The sequence below is a fragment of the Lissotriton helveticus genome, chromosome 5_1, assembly GCF_964261635.1.
Source record: "Lissotriton helveticus chromosome 5_1, aLisHel1.1, whole genome shotgun sequence".
NCBI classification, from domain to species: Eukaryota; Metazoa; Chordata; class Amphibia; order Caudata; family Salamandridae; genus Lissotriton; species Lissotriton helveticus.
In genome coordinates, this window is record NC_136065.1 from 605,044,881 (window position 1) to 605,065,671 (window position 20,791).

At 44.9% G+C, this 20,791-nt stretch overlaps 1 protein-coding gene across 1 annotated transcript in view; it reads left to right on the forward strand.

The window, feature by feature from the left end:
- The window catches only part of FAM13C (family with sequence similarity 13 member C), a 794,386-nt gene that overhangs the window by 437,027 nt on the left and 336,568 nt on the right, over positions 1–20,791 (forward strand). Inside the window, exon 5 of the mRNA XM_078642967.1 lies at positions 4,049–4,112. Within this exon, the coding sequence (XP_078499093.1) occupies positions 4,049–4,112 (64 nt within the window). The remainder of the gene's footprint in view (positions 1–4,048; positions 4,113–20,791) is intronic.

Genomic DNA, 20,791 nt, shown 5'->3' on the forward strand with positions numbered 1-20,791 from the left:
AAGGCACCCTCTTACGCACTGGATATATAATAGCTCTGTGTTTGAGGGAAAGGATGTACATCCTCAGGTGTCACATTGTGAGTGCTTCCTGTTGTGTGACCATGCCTAGGAGGTGATATAGACGTGGTCTGGCTCTAAAATAGGTGTACTTTCTCAGTGCCTTGGGCAATCAAATGATATTATGTTCACGTAGGAGCTCTGAGAGGCCAAACACTGGGTAAAGCCACTATTAGAGACATCACGTCAACTCACTTCCTTTCTCTTAATAATAATAAACTTCACCTTTTGCTTCTAAGAAATGCTTTTTATGATCCGAGAAAAAGAAGTACAGTTGTGTGCAAACAACATGCCTTCAAGCTTAGGAACCACCGTCGCTTTCCGGCTGTCCGACCGCCGACTTACCTGGCGGTCTGACCGCTGGATTACGATCCAGGCAGGGGTACCGCTTCCAGACCACAGCAAAGATCCAAACTCCCGCTGCTGCGGGGACACTAGCCGACAATGTGGGAGATGTTGGCATGGCCAACGCGTGGGAATTATGGCCTGTCTTTCCACCGACCTTTAAAGGGTGGGGAGACCAGCAAGGAAAGGTCGGCAGGAAGACAGGTAAAGGGCCACAAAAAGGGACCCAGGGAGAGTAAATCCATGTGAACTGTGGCCGGGGCCCTTGTTGTGCCCCGTATGCCTGCACTGATGGTACACGCACTGTTTTCCATACACTACATGGTGCATGGAAACAGTGCACCCCACTTCCAGGAGGTGCTGCAGTCTGCCGGCATTGGCTTGAGGCTCCCTCCTACAGTGGAACCATGCCGGTGCCGTGGCTGCGCTGCTGCAAAAACAACAAGTGATGGACTGCGCTGCTGACACACCACCATTCTCGTGGTGATATCATAATGCAGCAGGTGGGAGGCCACCGGCTTGGCGGCATGTTCCCGAGTGCCGCTGCGGTGGGTTACCGGTTCCTCCGCCAATCTCGTAATCAGGCCCTTAGTGTTGCATATATTATGCAAACCACTGAGTTTAGGGTAGGCATTGCCATTTTACCAATGAGAAAAACTCAGGCTGGATAGTGTTGGAAATTGGGGTACTGGTTGAGGAGAGTGAAACCCTAATCAAGCTGCAACTACAGTCTCTGTCAGGGTGTAACACAAGCAAACTCCAAATTAACCTTTGCTTATCCTTCTGGTAGCTAGGCACAAAGATGTCAGGCAACGTGTAAAGTATTTATGCAGCACTTCAAACAGTAATAAAGTGAAAAGACAACACAAGAAAAATCCCACACCAATTTAGAAAAATAGAGTAAATTTTAATAAATTATTTGAGACCAAAAGCACAAAAATCCAATCAATAGAGCCAGAGATATTCATTTTGATATAGTTAAGTGAAAATAGTGCCTGAAAAAACAAATTGCTTATTGTGGTTATCTGGTCGGACTAGACTGGAACAAAGTCACAAGTTCAGGCCAACCACGATGGCACAGGGAGGATACAGGGACCATGTTAGGCCCACTGAACAAAGTACCTTAAATCCTGCGGAGTGTTGCAAAGTCCCGTATCAAGGATGTGTCACGCAGCAGCAGTTCTAAGGAGCTGTGAGCTGTGATGCGAAGTCCTGCCTAATTGTTGAGGATGCCGTAGACAAATGGCTTGCCATGCGAACTCCTGTGTTGGGGATGCATCGCTCTGTAGTGGTTCAAAAGTGGCTGCAAGGAGATGCATTGTGCTGTGTCAGTTCTTCTCACTGGGCTAAGGCTGGGCTAGCAGAGGACTTGCAGGCCCACTTCCAAGGGTCCTGGACTTGGGTAGGAGGGCAAGACTCACAGCAAGGAGAGTCCAGGTGCTCAGTTCAAGATGGTTAGAGCCTGTTCTGACAATGAGGCTCTGATCAGGGACCAGCCAACTAGCCTTTGGAATTACTCTGGTGGTCCTGGGGTCCAGTCCTTTTCTTAGGCAATGGAGCAATAGGGAAACAGAGTAGCAGTCCTTCTTGCAGAGCAGCACTGCGACTTTCACAGGTCTAGAGGTGTATTGAAGAGTTAGGTCTAAGTGTTCACTTGTGTATCCCTAATTCCGATTTTGAAGTAGGAAAAGGTTCTGGAGGTTTCCACCCCAAGATGTGCTTGGAATTTCCTACCTCTCTGTTCTGGCCCCAGCTTATCTGGGGACACAAAAGACTAGTCTCAAAACCGTTTGTGAGTGTGCTGGGCAGAGCCTTTGTGATGTGCAAGTGTAGTAGGTGACAGCTCTTTCCCCTCATCAAGTCAGAGACGGCCAACCCTACCAACACCTATTTCGCCTTTGTTTCACTGTCTGGGAGCAGTACACAAAGACCAGCTGCCAGCTACACCTAGTCATGTGACCCAGAATGCAGGCACCAAATGGTTGGGACAAGAAAATGCCAACTTTCTAAAAGTGTTTTAAATTACGATTCTCTAGACACCGCACTCGACACTACTACCTGCTCCCAGTTGAAACTTATTACTTATTAAATGTAATACGTTAACCCAATGTTATTTTATGGGAGACTCAGGCCTTGCATGAAGTGCAAAACGAATTTAAGTGTTTTTCACTACCAGGAAATTTAAAAGTAAAAAATATATGTCCTATACTGCGTCCTGCCCTACGGGCTGTTCAAAAATAACAATTTAGGCCTGGCAAAGGGTTAACTTTGCCAGGTCAAAATGGCAGTTTATAACTGCACACATAGGCTGCACAGGCAGGCCTGAGACATTTTTAAAAGGCTACGTAAGTAGGTGGCACAATAAGGGTTGCAGGCCCACTTGCAGCATTTAATTTACAGGCCCTGACTACATGTAGTGCACTTTACTAGGGATGTACAAGTACATAAAGTGTGCCAATTGGATGTAAGCCAATTTCTCCATATTTGTATGAGAGAGAACAGGTACTCTAGCACTGGTTAGTGGTGGTAACGTGCACTGAGTCCTATGGCCAACAAAAACGAGATCAGAAAAAATGGTGAAGTAAGGTAAAAAGTTTGGAGGACACTCTAAGGCTGATGGCATTGCTCTGAATTTGTAAAACTATTTGGTTCGAAATAGGGTTTTTGATGTGTGACTGTTCAGTTTGCAAGTTAATTAGTTAAAAAAATATATCTTAGACATGACATTTTTGGGGATTGTTGTAAAACATATGTCAAGTTTTTTCGGAATTTGGTTTTGAAAAGAAGTTGCGGAACTAAAGTCGTACTCAAACAAGAAGATAGCTAGTTAAAAAAATGTATTCTAAAACCCTTATGGACTATTAAAAAAGTGAGCTTGTTAGTCAAAATCAGAAATCAGTTTTGTCGGTTTAAGTATATGATATTATTTAAATTAAATATAAAATGGGATAAAACGAAATTTTCAATTCAAAACGTTAATACATTTTGATACTTTTCTATGTATCGCAGATCTATGTGAGAATAAACTCATAGGATGTGAGTACAATGATCATTCCAGTCTGGCCGGTAATATAAATTGCTAGTTAAAATGGAATTACAGTATCTGCTGTAACTCCATGGTTTGGGAGCATTTCACCTGGGCACTCTACCTGGTGAACCCTAGCATAGTGTCAAGGTGAAATACCAGGCAAAATCATTCAGGAAATAATGCGGAAACATCAATTCCTGCAGGTTATTTGCAAAAATCTCCTACTCAGTATTTCCACCCCACCTAGAATGACTAGTGCCCATGGTCGTGGTGATTTGGGGGGAGTAGGGGGTGTCGGGTGGGGAAATATTCGGAATGAGGCCCATATTAGGCAAAATGTTACTTTAACATTGCAAAACTAGACAAAAGTGATCCCACATTATCTAAACAGGTAAAACCAGCTGGAAGATTATCTTTTGCTCATTCGGTATTAGTGAGCAAATATGGTTTTCTGCTGTCAATACTGTCAGGAGAGAAATAATCCTTTCCAAAGACATTAAACCTATGTTTTCTATGGACAAATAATTAAAAAACAATGGGTGACAAAGTATCTCTCCTACAGGTAATTCTTTGCAAAGTGACTTTATATTTAAAAAAATTTGTCTGTTTCTATTTCAGAAAAGTACATACGATGATAGGTCTGCCAAATGAAGTTGGTGAGCAGTACCCACATTTTGATGAGGTAAGAGATTATTATAGTGGGTAAGGATTACAGTAATATATGCATCTTAATAGTAGTTTCCTTAAATAGAGAGTTTTACATCTTTAAAAATAGTACACTACAAAATGGTAAAAGGAAGACAAAAAAAATCGTGTATAAAGGGGACACAATGTGGGGGAACAGCACATCACCTAAAGCAAATCACTATGGGAATTTGGATCGGTGGCAACATGCACCTCAATATATCCCTCTTCAATCAAAGGTGATGGAGTGAATGATGTTGAAAAAATTAGACCAGTACAATAAAGTGCTTACACTATTTTTACTGGCAAGACTAATGGAACTAGATTTAAATTAAACAAAGTTACACAAGGTGATATTTGCACCTGCACAATAATGCAAAAAATAAACAATGGAAGACAACCACACACATTACAATGATTACAAGAAATCCCTTCACAATAGATGTCGCAATAAGATAAGTGGCACATACAGATCAATACATTCTCCATTACAAATAACATACAAGAAAAACTATAAACTATAAACCAATTAAATGAAACACTCATATCATTGAAACTTCCCTCTGCTTAATTGTTCCATAAAAATTGAGCAGAATGTTTCCAAAAGGAAACAAAGCTCTCCTCTTCAAAAACAGATCAGAGAAAATGGTGGACAGTTTCGAGAAACAACATTATGATGGATGAAATGCATGAATTATTTGCAGCCAAGGGCTTGCTCGAGCCGCACCGCAATCCATTTTTTTTGCCCACCAGGCCACCCCAGTATGGACCCAGCCATATGCAGATCAGTCATGACTCTGCTCCCCATGGGAACGGGCCAGCCTGAACTGCCAGGCCAGGTTCTCCCTGGACTGGAACAAGCATCATGGGACCAATTTCAGGGGATCACCCCTCACCTCCCAAGGAAGTGTTTTTTTCTTTTGCCAATATCTTTGGCGCCGTTTGACAAATCTTTGTGAAGTTTCCAAAACTAATGGGTCTCTCAGGACAGTTCTCATCTTCAAAGTTCCGGGGTGATTTGTCAAGTGGGGGGGCGAGAAAAATAGGGTCCCAAAAAGGGTTTTCTCCATGTTAATTCCCATAGGAAACTGTTGATGGAGCTACACCTGAACAGCTGTACGGAATTACACCAAATTTGGCAGAAAAGTAGCACTTGGTCCAGCGTGCACTCTTTTTTTATGGTGTAAATCTGTTCAGTAGTTTTTGAGAAATGTAAATATCTACAGATATCCATATATTGACACAAAGGATCCACGAACCCTCCCAATCTCGTGCCTGAGATCTGATTGGCTCCCAACACTTCAAACCAGGAAGTGTTGACAGCTATCTTGTGACTCGATTAAACCGAGTCACAAGAAAAAAGGATTAAAAACAAAAAAAGGGGGCAGGGTAGAAAAACCCTGACCCCCTTAGCCTGCTCAGGGGATTCCACAGGGACCCTGAGGGCCAAAAAAAGCATTAAAAAAAAACTGCGAGGTCTGCAAATTCCAATGAAAATTAAAAAAACAATCAAAGCGCAGTCTCCCGTGCTTCTTTTTCTTTAAGCCCCTGGGTGGGCCAGGTCCCAGAGGCAATTCTTAATTATGATGCGGGGCCTGGAGATTTAAAAAAAAGAAATGCATGGGGGCCACCTACCTGGACTTTAATTATTTATGGGCGGAGGGCCTCGCAGGCCACCCAAGCCCCAGGGACCACCTCCTTCCCGGGGCTTTGATTAATTAAATGAAGTGTGGGGGGGCTCCTGCCCCCCCACACTGACCCCGGGCCCACCACCTCTGCGGTGCCTTAAATGCGTGGCCAGCAGCCCCCCTCAGCCCCGGGGACTACCATCTCCCCAGGGCTTATTTTAAAAATTAAGTGTGGGGGGCTCAAATCCCCCCACAGTGCCCCTGGGATCACCACCTCCCCAGGGCACTAATTATTTAAATGCGGGGGTCCATTGCGGACCCCGTTCCCAGGGACCACCACCTCCCTGGTTCTACACACATATTGGAGGGCCCCCCTCCAAAATGTTAAAGAAAATAGAGGGAAGGCCCAGGGGATGGGGTCCCAGGGACCAAAACTGGCCCAGGGAACAGGGGCCACGCTGCCCCCCTCATGGAGCCCTTCATGGCCTTTTGGACCGCCAACCCCCAGGGCTGGGTCCAGCAATTTCCTGGGGGTGCCCACCCCGGGACATTGCAGTTTGCTATGGCATGGCAGAAGCAATGCTACCACCATGCCACAGCAAACTTCTGCTTCGCTTCATGGAAGCAAGAGCAGGAAAACTGCTCTTGCTTCCATGAAGCGAAGCAAAATTGCTTTTGGGCAAAGGGAGATGCATGTCAGCAGCTCCCTTTGCCCAAAAGCAATGCTGGCTCCTCAGGAGGTGGGGAGCCAATAGGGGCTACGGGGCATTGGGTCTCCCACAGTGGTCCCCAACGTGAGGCCAGGCCATGGGGATGGGGGTCCCTGAGGCCCAAAATTGCCCAGGTAGGGGGGCCGGACAGGCCCCTTACCCATTAAACAAATAAAGGATTGGCCATGCCCCGAGGGATGGGGTACCAGGAGCTCAGGAGGAGGCCCCGCTCCAAAATGTAAAAAGAAATAATTGAGGGCAGGCCCCAGAGATGAGGTCCCTTGAACCAAAACTGGCCCTCCTTTAAAAAAAAAAAAAAAAAAGACACAAAGGACTAGCCCCTGGGGATGGAGTCTCCAGGGCCATAATCAACCTCATGAGGGGGACCTCACGGCCCCTTCCTTTTCATTTTTTTTTTTTAAATGGCTCAGGCCCCGGGGACTGAGGTCCCCAGGGCCCAAAAGGGTCAAGAGACGGGGTGGCCACACAGCTCCCATTCCTAAAAAAAAAAAAAAAAAACACAGCAGCTCACCAGAGGCCCTGCCCCCTTCCTGCAAAACTGGTAGGCTAGTTGGCCCCTAAGGACCCACGATGATTTTCACATTATTATACATTTTCGGTATTTGCCACATAAACCATTATCTGCCGCATAATCTGCAGATTTGAACAAAAAAACCTTGTTTCTAGCTCAAACGGCTTAAATGTTACCAAAAATGCAGCAACATGTATTACAGCATGTTGGAAGGCCCCTTGCAAAGCTAGAATGGTCACCTGTTACTTATTGCTAAATTTGGGTGTTAAATTGGTATTAATGTTGCGCAAACCTCTCTTGCTTCTTTCTGCGCCTCTCTTGCCTCTTTCTGCACTTCTCTTGCTTCTTTCTGCACATTTCTTCCTCTGTCTGTGCCTTTCTTCCTCTTTCGGCAGTTCTCTTGCCTCTTTCTGCACCTCTCTTGCTTCTCTTGCAACTATGTTCATTCTTTCTGCACTTCTCTTGCTTCTTTTTGCACTTCTCTTGCTTCTTTCTGCACCCTTCTTGCCTCTTTCTGCACCCCTCCTACCTCTTTCTGCACCTATGTTGCTTCCTTCTGACTGATCTTGTTTCCTTCTGCACCTCTCTTGCCTCTTTCTGCACCTCTGTTGACTCTTTCTGCTCCCCTCTTGCCTCTTTCTGTACCTCTGTTGCCTCTTCCTGTACCTCTTTTCCTTCTTTCTGCACTTCTCTTTCTGCATCTTTCTTGCTTCTTACTATACCCTCTTGTCTCTTTCTCCACCTCTGTTGCTTCGATCTGCACTTCACTTGTTTCTTTCTGCAATCCTCTTGCCTCTTTCAGTATGTCTTTTGCCTCTTTCTGCACCTCTCTTGCCTCTTTCTGCAACCCTCTTGCCTCTTTATGTACCTCTGTTGCCTTTTTCTGTACCTCTCTTGCCTCTTTTACCACTTCCCTTGCCTCTTTCTGCTACTCTCTTGCTTTTTGAACCTATCTTGCCTCTTTCTGCACCCCTGTTCCCTCTTTCTGCACCTCTCTTGCCTCTTTCTGTACTTCTCTTGCTTATTTCTGCACCTTTCTTCCTCTTTCTGCACCTTTCTTCCTCTATCTGCAATTCTCTCGCCTCTTATTGTACCTCTCTTGCATCTTTCTGCAACTCTGTTCCTCTTTGTGCAGCTCTCTTCCTTCTTTGTGCACTTCTTTTGCTTCTTTCTGCATCTCACGCATCTTTCTGAACCTCTGTTGCTTCTTTCTGCACTTCTCTTGCCTCTTGCTGCACCCTTCTTGCCTCTTTCTACACCTCTGTTGCTTCGATCAGCACTTCTTTTGCTTCTTTCTGCACCCCACCACCCTCTTTCTGTACCTCTCTTGCCTCTTTCTGTACTTCTTTTGCCTCCTTCTTCACCTCTGTTGCCTCTTTCTGTACCTCGGTGGCCTCTCCCTGCACCTCTCTTCCTTCTTTCTGCACTTCTCTTGCCTCTTTCTGCATCTCTGTTGCTTCTTTCTGCCCTACCATTGCTTCATTCTGTACCCTCTTGCTTCTTCATGCATCTCTGTTGCTTTGATCTGCACTTCTCTTGCTTCTTTCTGCAACCCTCTTGCCTCTTTCTGCAACCCTCTTCTTTCAGTACTTTTTTTGGCTCTTTCTTCACCTCTGTTGCCTCTTTCTGCACCTCTGTTGCCTCTTTATGTACCCCTCTTGCCTCTTTCTGTACCTGTGTTACCTCTTTCTGCACCTCTCTTCCTTCTTTCTGCACTTCTCTTGCTTCTTTTTGCACTTCCATTGCTGCTTTCTGTACTTCTCTTGCCTCTTTCCGCACATATGTTGCCTCTTTCTGCACTTCTCTTCCTTCTTTCAGCACCTCTCTTGCCTCTTTCTGTACTTCTTGTCTCTTTCTGCACTTCCCTTGTCTCTTTCTGCACTTCGCTTGCTTATTTCTGCACTTTTCTTCTTTCTGTACCTTTGTTTCCCTTTCTGCAGTTCTCTTGCTTCTTTCTGCACCTCTCTTGTATCTTTCTGCACCCCTCTTCCTCTATCTGCAACCCCTTCCCTCTTTCTGCATCTCTTTTGCCTCTTTCTGCACTTCTCCTGCCTCTTTCACACACTCTCTGCCTTGCAGAAAGTTTATCTGGGCTAACTGTCACCCTTGCAGAGCATTTGAACCACTAATTTTGCCTAGAGACAGAGGGGGTGGGCAGTACCTAATCTTCAATTATATCATTGGGTGGCGATGCTACAGACATTGGGGATTTTGCTTAATGAAAAAGATGATATAATGAGGGTAGGTTCCTCTGTCTCGGTTTTTGAGCTGATTTTTTTCATCTGATTTGAACTGATTTTAGGATTTTAGAAAATGTACTCTCTTCTTTCTGCAACCTCATTTGCCTCTTTCTGTACTTTTCCTGCTTCTTTCTGCACTTCACTTGCTTCTTTCTGTACCTCTCTTGCCTCTTTCTGTACCTCTCCTGCCTCTTTCTGCACTTCTCGTGCTTCTTTCTGCACCTCTGTTGCTTTTTCTCCACTTCTCATGCTTCTTTCTGCACCTCTCTTGCACCTCTGTTGTTTATTTCTACACTTTTCTTGTCTCTTTTTGTACCCTTCTTCACTCTTTGTGCATCTCTCTTGCCTGTTTGTGCATCTCTCTTGTCTCTTTCTGTACCCCTCTTTCTGCACAGCTTTTGCCAATCTCTGCATTTCTCTTACTTTTTTCTACACATCTCCTGTCCCTTTCTGCACCTGTCTTGCCTTTTACTGCACCCCTTTGCCTCTTTCACACCTTACTCTCTACGTTCTGCAACCTCATTTGCCTCTTTCTGCACTTCTCTTGCTTCTTTCTGCACTTCTCTTGCTTTTTTCTGCACCTCTCTTGCTTCTTTCTGCACCTCTTTGCTTCTTTTTACACCTCTTTACTTCTTTTTACACCTCTTTACTTCTTTTTACACATGTCCTGCCTTTTTCTGTACCTCTCTTTCCTCTTTCTGCATCTCTTTTGCCTCTTTCTGCACCTCAGTTGCCTCTTTATGGACCTCTCTTACCTATTCCTGTACCTCTTGTTTCTTTCTGCACCTCTCCTGCTTTTTTCTGCAACTCTCTTGTCTCTCATCACTTTTCATGCACCTTACTTCACCACTCTTGCTTCGTTCTGTACTTCTCTTGGTTCTTTCTGCACCTTTATTACTCGTTCTGCATTCCTTTTGCCTCTTTTGCCTCTTTCTCCTTTTCTCTTGCTTGTTTATACATCTTTTTTCTCTTTCTGCACCTCTTTGCCTCTTTCTGTATCTCTCTTGCCATGTTTGCACCACTGTTGTATATTTCTGAACTTTTCTTGCCTCCTTTTGCACCCTTCTTCACTTTTTGTACATCTCTGTTGCCTTTTGTGCACCTCTCTTGCAGCCGTGGCCAGTAGTGGCAGTACCAGCAGGGCGTTGACGTGGGGAGGAGGAGGGGCAGGGTGGGGGGTAGTAATGTATAGATTGCGGAGTTTAACAGGTAAGTAAACATATAAATAAATAAAACAAATTTCGTTGCGTGCACTGCATCCCCAAATGCGATGCAGTGTGCGCAACAAAATTTGTTTTATTTATTTATATGTTTAATTACCTGTTAAACTCCGTAATCCATACATTACTACCCCTCCACCCTCCCCCTCCCTCTCCCCACATCACTGCCCGGCCAGTACTCCCACTACCGGCCGCGGCTGCTCTCTTCCATCTTTCTTGACCCCATTTTCTGCACATCTTTTGCCAATTTCTGCATCTCTCGTACTTTTTTCTGTACATCTCCTGTCCCTTTCTGTACCTGTCTTGCCTTTTACTGCACCCCTTTCCTCTTTCACACCTTACTCTCATCTTTCTGCAACCTCATTTGCCTCTTGCTTCTTTCTGCACTTCTCTTGCTTCTTTCTGTACTTCTCTTGCTTCTTTCTGCACCTCTCTTGCTTCATTCTGCACCTCTCTTGCCTCTTTCTGCACCTCTTTTGCCTCTTTCTGCACCTCACTTGCCTCTTTATGGACCTTTCTTACCTCTTTCTGTACCTCTCTTGTTTCTTTCTGCACCTCTCTTGCTTTTTTCTGCACCTCCCTTGCTTCTGTCTGTAACTCTCTTGTCTCTTTCCTCACTTTTCTTGCTTCGTTGGTTCTTTCTGCACCTTTCTTACTCGTTCTGCATTTCTTTTGCCTCTTTCTCCTTTTCTCTTGCTTGTTTATGCATCTTTCTTTTTCTTTCTGCACCTCTTTGCGTCTTCCTGCATCTCTATTGCCGTTTTTGCACCTCTGTTGTATATTTCTGCACTTTTCTTGCCTCCTTTTGCACCCTTCTTCACTCTTTGTGCATCTCTGTTGCCTGTTTGTGCACCTCTCTCGCCTCTTTCAGTACTCCATTTTCTGCACATAGTTGGCAATTTCTGCATCTCTCTTACTTTTTTCTGCACATCTTCTGTCCCTTTCTGCACCTGCCTTGCCTTTTACTGCACCCCTTTGCCTCTTTCACACCTTAATCTCTACTTTCTGCAACCTCATTCGCCTCTTTCTGCTCACCTCTTACTTCGTTCTGCACCTCTGCTGCTTCTTTCTGTACGTACCTAACTTCTTTCTGCACCTTTCTTGCTTCTTTCTGCACCCCTCTTGCCTCGTTCTGTAGCTTCTCCCCTGTTCCGGCACCTCTCTTCCCTCTTTCTGCACATCTGTTGCTTCTTTCTGTACTTCTTTTGCTTCTTTCTGCACCTTTGTTACTTCTTTATGTACCTCGCTTGCTTCTTTCTACATGCTTCTTGCCTCTTTTTGCACCCTTCTTGCTTCTTTCTGCACCTGTCTTGCCTCTTTCTGTACCTCTTGTCGCAGGGTTTCCGTTCTCCCACAGAACTGTGCATAGAGATTTGGAACCTCGGTGAATAAGGGAGACCCAAAACTCACCTCAGTACCCAAAACCCCTTACCAGGCTAGCTACAGTGTCTCATTGGTCATAACAAACTCTCAATGTTTAGACAAACCAGAACATGAACTTACAATACCTCAGGTCACGTGGAACACATGAGCACTTTTTCGTTATACAATCATTTCAAACCAGAACGTGGAGTAAATGAGGACACGTGCACAGTCGAAATATTTATTTACTAATGCCGTTTTCTCAAACGCAGTATCTTAGATAATACAAGGAAACATATTATCAGAAGCAAAGTTATCAGCATAGTTACTAGTCCATAGAAAGCAAAAGGTGACAGCATGCTAACATGCTGTAATGAATAAGGGTTAACAACACCTATTTCTCACCCTCCCTAACTAGCATATTATATTAATATCTAAGAAAGTCTCTTTGGGTTTTAGCAGGGCGGGCCCATACCTCAAGATCCTAGTATGAAGAGATCACATCTGCTTCCACCAGCTCTCTCTGCAGGCGAACCGCATCAAGTGTGTGTCTGTGTTTTAAGCAAAGCAATATAAAACCCGCCTAAAGCCTAAATTTGGCAGAAGCTGCACTTATGTTATGTCTATGAAGGTGCGGAGATCAGACCTCATAACAATTCTGTATCGTGTTATTCTTGAAGCTTCAGCACTCTCTGTACAGACATAGTTTATTAAGCAAAGCTGATATCAGAGCAATAACATATTATTCTCATGTAAACCACAACGGACTTCTAGGTTGAAAGCTAAATCAACAATTAAGTGTCGTGTGCAGAAGCAGCAAAAGAAAAAATGGCGTTTAAACATTTAATAAGCCTGTGCTAACTTAACACATTATAAAGATAAACAGTAGCTATATGACACCCCCCCCATGATCCGAGCACGGACAAGATAAGATAATATAAGATAAGGGCAACTTCATGAAAGCAGAGTTCAAGAACGATGAACAATGTTATAATCTCAATAATTGATGGAAAAAACTACATGAACCAGATCAAAAATTCAAAATGTCAATACTGTGTTCAACAGCACTCATGACAATAGGTCTGGGAGGTGAACAAATGCAAAGAAAAAGGTGGCATCATCATAAACCAAGAAAGTTTTTAAGGCAAGACCGAATATGCAAAATATGCAGCAACAGCCCCCAACATGAAATCACCGTCTTCATCCGAAAACAGTTCAGCCATCCAATTCAAAAGTGGGAAAGAACATACGTGCTCTTCTAGTACCGGAGCCTCTATCACCATCAGAGGACAACTTGGTGGGTTTTCAAGAAAGCTCTGTGCCAAGAAATCTTGCGCTGCTGCTAGTATGTTCCAAGGACCCATTAGTCCATGCATCAATGCCAAGGCCATAATCCTATCGCCAGAACAAATCAACTCGTGAGTCACGACGGGACACATCAGCTGATTAAAATCGACGTCAGGAGAAACCGTCTTGCAGAGACACAAATCAATGGCCCAGTCAAAATCACAGCTCAGGCAATGAAATACAGGCTGGACACAGGTGAAATAGGAAAATAGAAACGAGGTCGCAAGCGGCAGTGTACCATAATATTCAAGCATCCTGTTGCGAAACAGTGCCAGGAGTGGCTGTGCGGCTTCTTGCACAGGAAGGGCATCCATATTTAAAGAAACAAAAAATCACCAGAACGCCTGCCGCTAGTGCCAGTAAAACTGGGAATCCACCAAACAGACTTGAAAAAATGGAATGAAAGAAAGCAGGAATGACTCCAAATATTTTCTCAAATGAAGTCACGAGACCGCTGCTAACTATTTAAAAAAAGTGCGCCAGCCCAGTCGTCGAGGAAGCGTTAAAGATAGAATTAACCACTTCGCTGAAATGCAAAGGTAAATCAGTATTTAAAAGGGCCTGAACCTCTGTACGGGTGTTAGCTATGTGAAGCACGAATGTTTCTCGAGCCGAACTCAAGGCCACTTCTTTTTGGGACAATAGAGCTCTTATTCTGCTCATGCCATTGAACTCCGCTTTCAAGGTTGGGATGCGCGGCCAGATGGAAACATTCCCGTTCCCATGCGTGGGTGGGTACAGTACATTTTTGCAGCAAACTACACGTTCAGTTACTGTCACCACATAAGCAACACCTTTAATTAACCCGCAACAATCCTCATTATTTAAAAGTAAATAACTTCCGTTCCCCAGTAAGGTAAAAGTCGGGACGATTGCCGGAACCGGAGTCCCTTTTAAAACACAGGCTAAGTTTGGCCGGTCCTGGTTACAAGAACCGTGCAATTGTGCCTACACATTAATGAGCGATCTGGTGTTTCTGTACACTCCTCCCCATTCAGATAAACCTCCTGTCCGTCTTTCAAACATCTATAAGTAAAAGGAAGGGACCAGACTTCATGGAGAAACGCACTACCTAATGGTTCATATCGACCTATGGCAACATATCGCATACAATTAGTAAATTTATACAAAGCAAAAGGTAATGTTATCAAACCGTGGATAAGCCACGTTGCAGCGGTGGCCTCTGCCACAGAAAAAGGCAAGGACTCCAATCTCTCAATATGTAACATAGAAAAGAAAGCATCTCGCATGGAAAGCAAGCGCTGCTTGTCAGTTAAATTAAAGGGGGCAAAGAGAGAGGAGACATTCATGTAGGTCCATGGCACCTTGCCAGACTGAAGTGTTTGTAGGGTCCACGCAAATTGCATGATAGAACGCAATTGATTTTGACCATCGTACAATACAGATACTTCATCCTGCACAATATCCACTACAGAAGACACAATATTATCTAACGTGTAAATGCGGGAAGAAAGCATGTTAATACTATTGTCTACTACTGCAAGCACTTTTCCTAGATTCGCTTGATCTATAGCTCTAAGGCGTGTCGCCGCCTCAATCTGTGATGTCTTCCAGATTTCATTGTAAATAGCATATATCCATCTTTTTGATCTACCACCAGCCGAGCCTTTTATGAAATCATTTAAATCTACATCATCATTTAGCTTCGCAAGATGTAATTTAACTGCAGACAATTTAGAATGTTTCAGCCAATTTTGACATAATTTGCCCACTGAGTAAGTCGTGACAGAATGTTCAGTTTCAAAACGTGGATCAGGTCTGATCTGTGTAAAGCCACCAGACAAACCCAGAAAACGGTGCTGGCATGAATCAGCACTTCTGTGCCACATCAGCCAACCTTTTGGATCCATACTGGATATGTTAAAGGATGAATTCAGCAATAGGGTCTGTAAGTCCCTAATCGAAAACTGTGTATAATTACACCAGCCAGAATATTCTTCTAACTCAGGGATGGTTGGAGTATTCAATTTTTTAGAAGTAGCCAATCCAAAGCATGTTGTCTGTGAAATAGAGGAATTCAAAAAACAACATTTGATTCGGGATGAGACAAGCACGGTGCAAAGCCTCAGTGCCTTGTACCTGCCAGCTTTTAGAACCCCAAACTGATTTTAGGTCAATAGTTTTCCTTCCACAATTCATAGCCGCCAACAGCCAGCTGATCAAGAAAGGACTTTGAGTACAATAATTTGGTATCGGTAAGTCTAACCTTGGACATAGGCTTCTGTGTCATTTTGAAATAAAAGGACTCGGGATTAGACTGATTGAAGTAAAATAAGTGTACTTTTTCAAAAAAGTACTTGAACTGCCTTGTTTAGGAGCGGGGCAATGCTCCCATTGTGTATAATTAACAGTATTCCTCCTAGAAGAAGTTTTATGTAAGAAGTGATTGCCAAAATGTTGAAAGCAAAACAAATCACCATAATTAGCAGATTTTAAGTACAAATCTTCCGCATCAAAGGCAGCATAGTATTTCAAATCGGAAAACAAAGACTCTACGGCCTGAACATCCCAATCATCAGAACGTATGTTTTGTTTCACTACATTCCCCATATTAACTCTAAGCACATTAGGGACATTAACAACCTCAGTAGGGCCATGAATTTGAAATCTAACGGCATCCCACACTATCCCATCAAGGACAGGCCAAGCAGTGATGTTAACAAATGTCAAGTCTCTTTTCAGCCTGTGTGCAGAATACGATGAGGAAAGGGGGGCCAAAGTTCCATTGAGATGTCGAATGCATGTTCTTTCCTCGACATAGTGTCCATTTACTATCCGGAAAAAATAAAACACAAACCCAATTGACATAAAAAGGTAAATTGAAAAAAGCACCAGCCAAATATATGTCCAAGGGGGAATCAAAAAATGTTTTTTAAATAAGCTGGCATAAACTGCAAAACGTGAGGGTTTCTTCGAGGCATTGGAAACAGTGTCAAATGAAAATCTGGATTCCGTGGCCAAACGTGCTTGCAGGTCAGGCATGGATAAGTCAGTGGGGTAAGTGTAGTCTATTTCATCATGGTCAGCACCAGGCAAAGTACTTAATAAAGGACTGGAAATTGCAGGTAATTCGATGGCCACTTCAGTTTCAGGATTAGAAGCAGTGGCCAAAACTGAATTTCTCACAATGGAAGGACAGGAGACTGCCGGTGTCATACTAAGGAGAATCGACCACTCTGTGTATCTTGACATTGTCAATTGAGATAAACCTGTTTTCCTTACGACCAGGAAGTGGTGGTAAAATGACTGTTCTTGTGCCCTTCACTCCAAGGACTGGAACCAGAGCTCGATAGGAAGGACCAAATTCTTTTTTGTTATCGATCTTCTCTCGAACCAGTTCTCCAACTTGGGGTAGCCAGCCAACTACCGGGATCTGCAACGCAAGATCCGATGTGGAGGGCAAATGTTCCTTTGCAAGATTGTCTCTGGTCTTATGTAGATCCTGTAAAACATTGCAATGTTCATCTACGTCAAAGGTTCTAGCGCGAGCCACGCAGTCTAGACCGTCAAGGTCAGGGACGTACATCTTGATGCCAAAGAGCATTTCGTATGGGGTCCGCCCACCCAGAGACCTTCTAGGGAGATTATTAAGAGCACGCTGCACGCCATTGAGGTGGGCCAGCCAGTTTCTGCCAGTGCCTATAACTCGAGCTGTCAAAGATTGCTTTAAATCACGGTTCATTCGCTCCACTACACTATTACCCTCAGGTCTGTAGGGAGACGAAAACTTGACTTGGACCCCCATCGAAATCATGGCATCCTTATACGCCTTCGAGGCGAAAGCCGGACCCTGATCCGAATGGAAGGTACCACAGGCAAAAATCCCTACAAAGACACGCAAATCTCTAATGACAGTCCGTGAATCAGCGCTGCGATGGGGCCAGACCCATACAAAGCGTGTGCATGAATCCACTGCAACTAAGATGTACTTATACGCAGTATCAGAGGAAAAAGGACCGCAGTGATCTAAATAAACACAACCTAGTGGTTTATTAGAAATGTACAACTGTGTTTGTGGCGGACGCGCAGCAGTCGAAGGTTTAATCTGCTGGCAAATGTCACATTGAAGGACATAATCTCGCGTCTGTTTGTACAGCCCCCGCCACCAGAAACGCTGTTGTAACTGAGTTACAGTGGCCGAGACGCCCGCATGCGCAGACGCCACACCTTCATGTGCTGCTGTAATCAAGTCAGCCCTGCGATCCGAGTTGGGAATTAAACGTTCTCCAACTTCAGGAATTTTCACAAAAGGAACCTTTTCGGGACTTAAGTGGTATGTGTACTTCGAAGGGAACCACGTAGGATGTTTACCTCCCTTCTCAGTGGCAGCAACAGCCGCCAAGATGTCATCATCAATCTTACTTTTGGACCGAGTAACTGCTGCAACTAAGTATGTAGACACCGCTGATTTCGCCGCTTCATCAGCAAGCGAGTTACCGACAGCGTGGACTCCCACACGCTGATGGCCGAGAGTATGAATTACAAAAACGAGTAGCAACGTAGCCTTAAGCTCAGCCACTCGAACCCAGATCATCTTGTGTTTTATTGTGCTACCCTTGGAATCACGAAAATCATTCTGAATCCAAAAGAACAAGTTTTCATTGTAAGACTGTACACAGTAGTAAGAATCACTCACAATAAGAGTAGTTACACTAGGATCCGCGTACTCCAACGCTAGTAAGATAGCACGAAGCTCAGCCAATTGTGCGGTGCAGTCCCCTAGAGGCTGCGTGTGTACTGCCTTGGACTGGAACTCATAGTTCACCATGGCACCGACCACAATGGCGCATGCGGAAACGTACGCATGTTTAGAGCCATGTGCAACCTGCGCCGAACCATCAGTGTAACTGATGCAATGGAAGTCCTCCAAAGGTCGCATAGCTAGAGGAGCAGGATGAACAAACTCATACTGCAAGTACTCTTGCGACCGCAATGAGTCGTCAAAAATAAACGTGACATCCGTGGACGTCAAGGAAGCAGTCCATTGAATCCACCGAGGGTGCAAAGCTTTAGAATTCGGTACACTGGCTTTCGTAACTGCCTCCAAATGAGGACAGGGTGTAACAACCAACATGCGTTTCCCCTGTGACAGAGCTCGTTCCTTAAGAATTGCCATCTGCACAGCTGTTAAAACCTTTTCCACAGTGGGAAACCGCATTTCAGACGAAGTGTACAAGTGTGACTTGTAAGCAATAGGTACTGTGTCTCCTTCATTAAAAGTTAGGTACGTGAAACCCACCGTCCCAGGAATGATTCTTATCACCAGGTTGGTGTGGTTATCACGAGTCAGTAAGAATTTAGAAGTGAGCAGATCAGCCTGCAAGGATTGCAAGATGGCTGAGTGCTCAGGCAGCCAGCATGATTTGGAAAAAGTTGGTTGTATCAAAGCATACAAAGGCTTGATACGCTGGGCATATTCCGGAATGTATGTCCTCCCGAAATTTAAAAAGCCCAGTAAAGACTGTAATTTTTTCAGTGTTGTAGGAGCGCGCAACTGAGCGCATTTCTCCAAGAAGTGAGGAGCCAAACCTCTACCTTCATTGTTGAGCTCATAGCCCAGGAACAACACCGTGTACTCAGCAATGTGCGATTTTGCAAAGTTAAATTTGTAACCCATGTCCGCAAAGTTACAAATAATCGAATTTACACGACACAGATGCTCCCAAATTTCGTCGTCTGTGAGATATATGTCATCCACATACGAGCAAGCATCTGGGTCAATCCTCTCCAAAAGAGAGACTATGCGGGCGGTAAATATACCAGGACTATTCTTATAGCCCATTGGGAGACGCCGGAATTGTTTTTGGACCCCAGCGCAAGTAAAACTGGTCCATTGGGAGCTAAAGCTATCCAATCTGTGGGCATAGAAACCGTTGGAAATGTCAAGCGTTGTTTTAAAACGCTTACGCACTAGACTATCCACTAGGGCAGAGCCGTGAGGATTCTGTACTGCACAGTTACGGCAATGCGAGTTTAAATGCCGGTAATCCAATACCAAACGGTACGATCCGTCAGGCTTGGTCACAGTAAAAAGAGGGTTATTCATCGGTGACACACATGTTTCAATAACTCCCTGATATTCCAATTGTTCAAGGATTTCCGCGACGGAAGCCTTGGCTTCACGTCGAATGGGATATTGAGGTTGAGGCTGCGGCTGAGACCGCAAAGGAATCTCGTGGCATGGGGACAATTTATCCCAACCACACTGGTTGCGGTACAGAGCCGGCGCTAGAGCCCTAGCCCACTCTTCTGCAAAATGCTGCGCATGCTCTTTCGAGACAGTGTTCGCGAAACTCGGGAGGGTTACCTCCTCCCCTCGCGGCGCCGCGAGCACAAAAGGTGGGGGCCAGTAAGCCTCCGAAAGCAAAATGTCATACGTAGACGAAAGATTTTCCCAAAATACCCCTTTGATGGTACGTTGTATGTCACCTTCTATCAACAGGACAATTTCATAAAGTCTATCAGGGGGAGCAAGTCTCGTATCGGCTGTTTCTACCACAACGTAAACATCAGTCGCTGTCACCCTCAATAGTGGACGCAGGGCCTCTCTCACAATGGTAATCTCCGCCGCGCTGTCCAGCAAGGTCAGAGCCCACGTCAGATTCCGAAGCCGCGTTCTCACTATCTGTGGCATATCGATGCGCTGTTAAAGCTGCGACTTTCTTTTTGGCAAACTGCGGTCTCTTTGGCGTTGAGCCGTCCTGCTGACCCGTGCCGTCTGTCTTGCGGGGCTGGTCACGTCCTTGCTGACCACCCCGTCCCCTTCCGCCTCCTCCACCACCGGTCTTCGGAGCCGATGAGTCCTGAAAGGAACGAGGAGAGCATTGATCAGAAACCTGAAATCGATCAGGTGATTTAATCATCGCGCGATCGCGCAAGTAATAAACTCTCTCAGTCGGCGCAGGCACTTGAGTCGCAGGATAAGATTCTTGAGTCTGCTGTTTCTGCTTCCCCTGATTCTGTTTCTTAGGCCAATTTTGTTTTTTGGACTTGGGCTGGACATCTGCCTGAGGAGACTGCCCCTACGGTTGTTTTTTCTCTTTGTCACAAAAATACTTTAGACCCTTACTTGTGCGACCCACTATTTTATAAGCAGCCACTACAATCTTCGCTAACTGGCGGGGTTTTTCGGCATCAGGAATAGCCGCCAATGCGTTAAACACCTGAAAGTTCACAGCGTCCCCCTTGACATTAGCAAGAACGAGATCGCAAACTATTGCAAAGGAGCCACACAGGCGCATACCCAATTCAACCGCTGCTTCCGGTCCGTGATCATCCTGAACACGTTTAATGATCGTAGGCAGTACAGCCATAGACGGGGTGCCGAAACACCTCGCATAAACAGCCGCAAAAGTCCTCCCCCAGCGCTCACAGTCAACGAGTTCGGGAGCTAAATCTTTAGGTAAACTAATCGTCAAGATTCTATGTTTTTCACCAGGAGTCGTGTTAGGAAATACTGCTTCCAGTTGGTCAAATTTCTCGGCAAGCCAAAAAGGAAAGTCATCCTTATCATCTGGTCGCTTACCAAACAATGCATTGACCATAACAGGATTGAGCTTCAATCCGCCATGTTCCGCTGGAAGAGCCGGACCCCCCGGGGGTCCACCCGGGAGATGA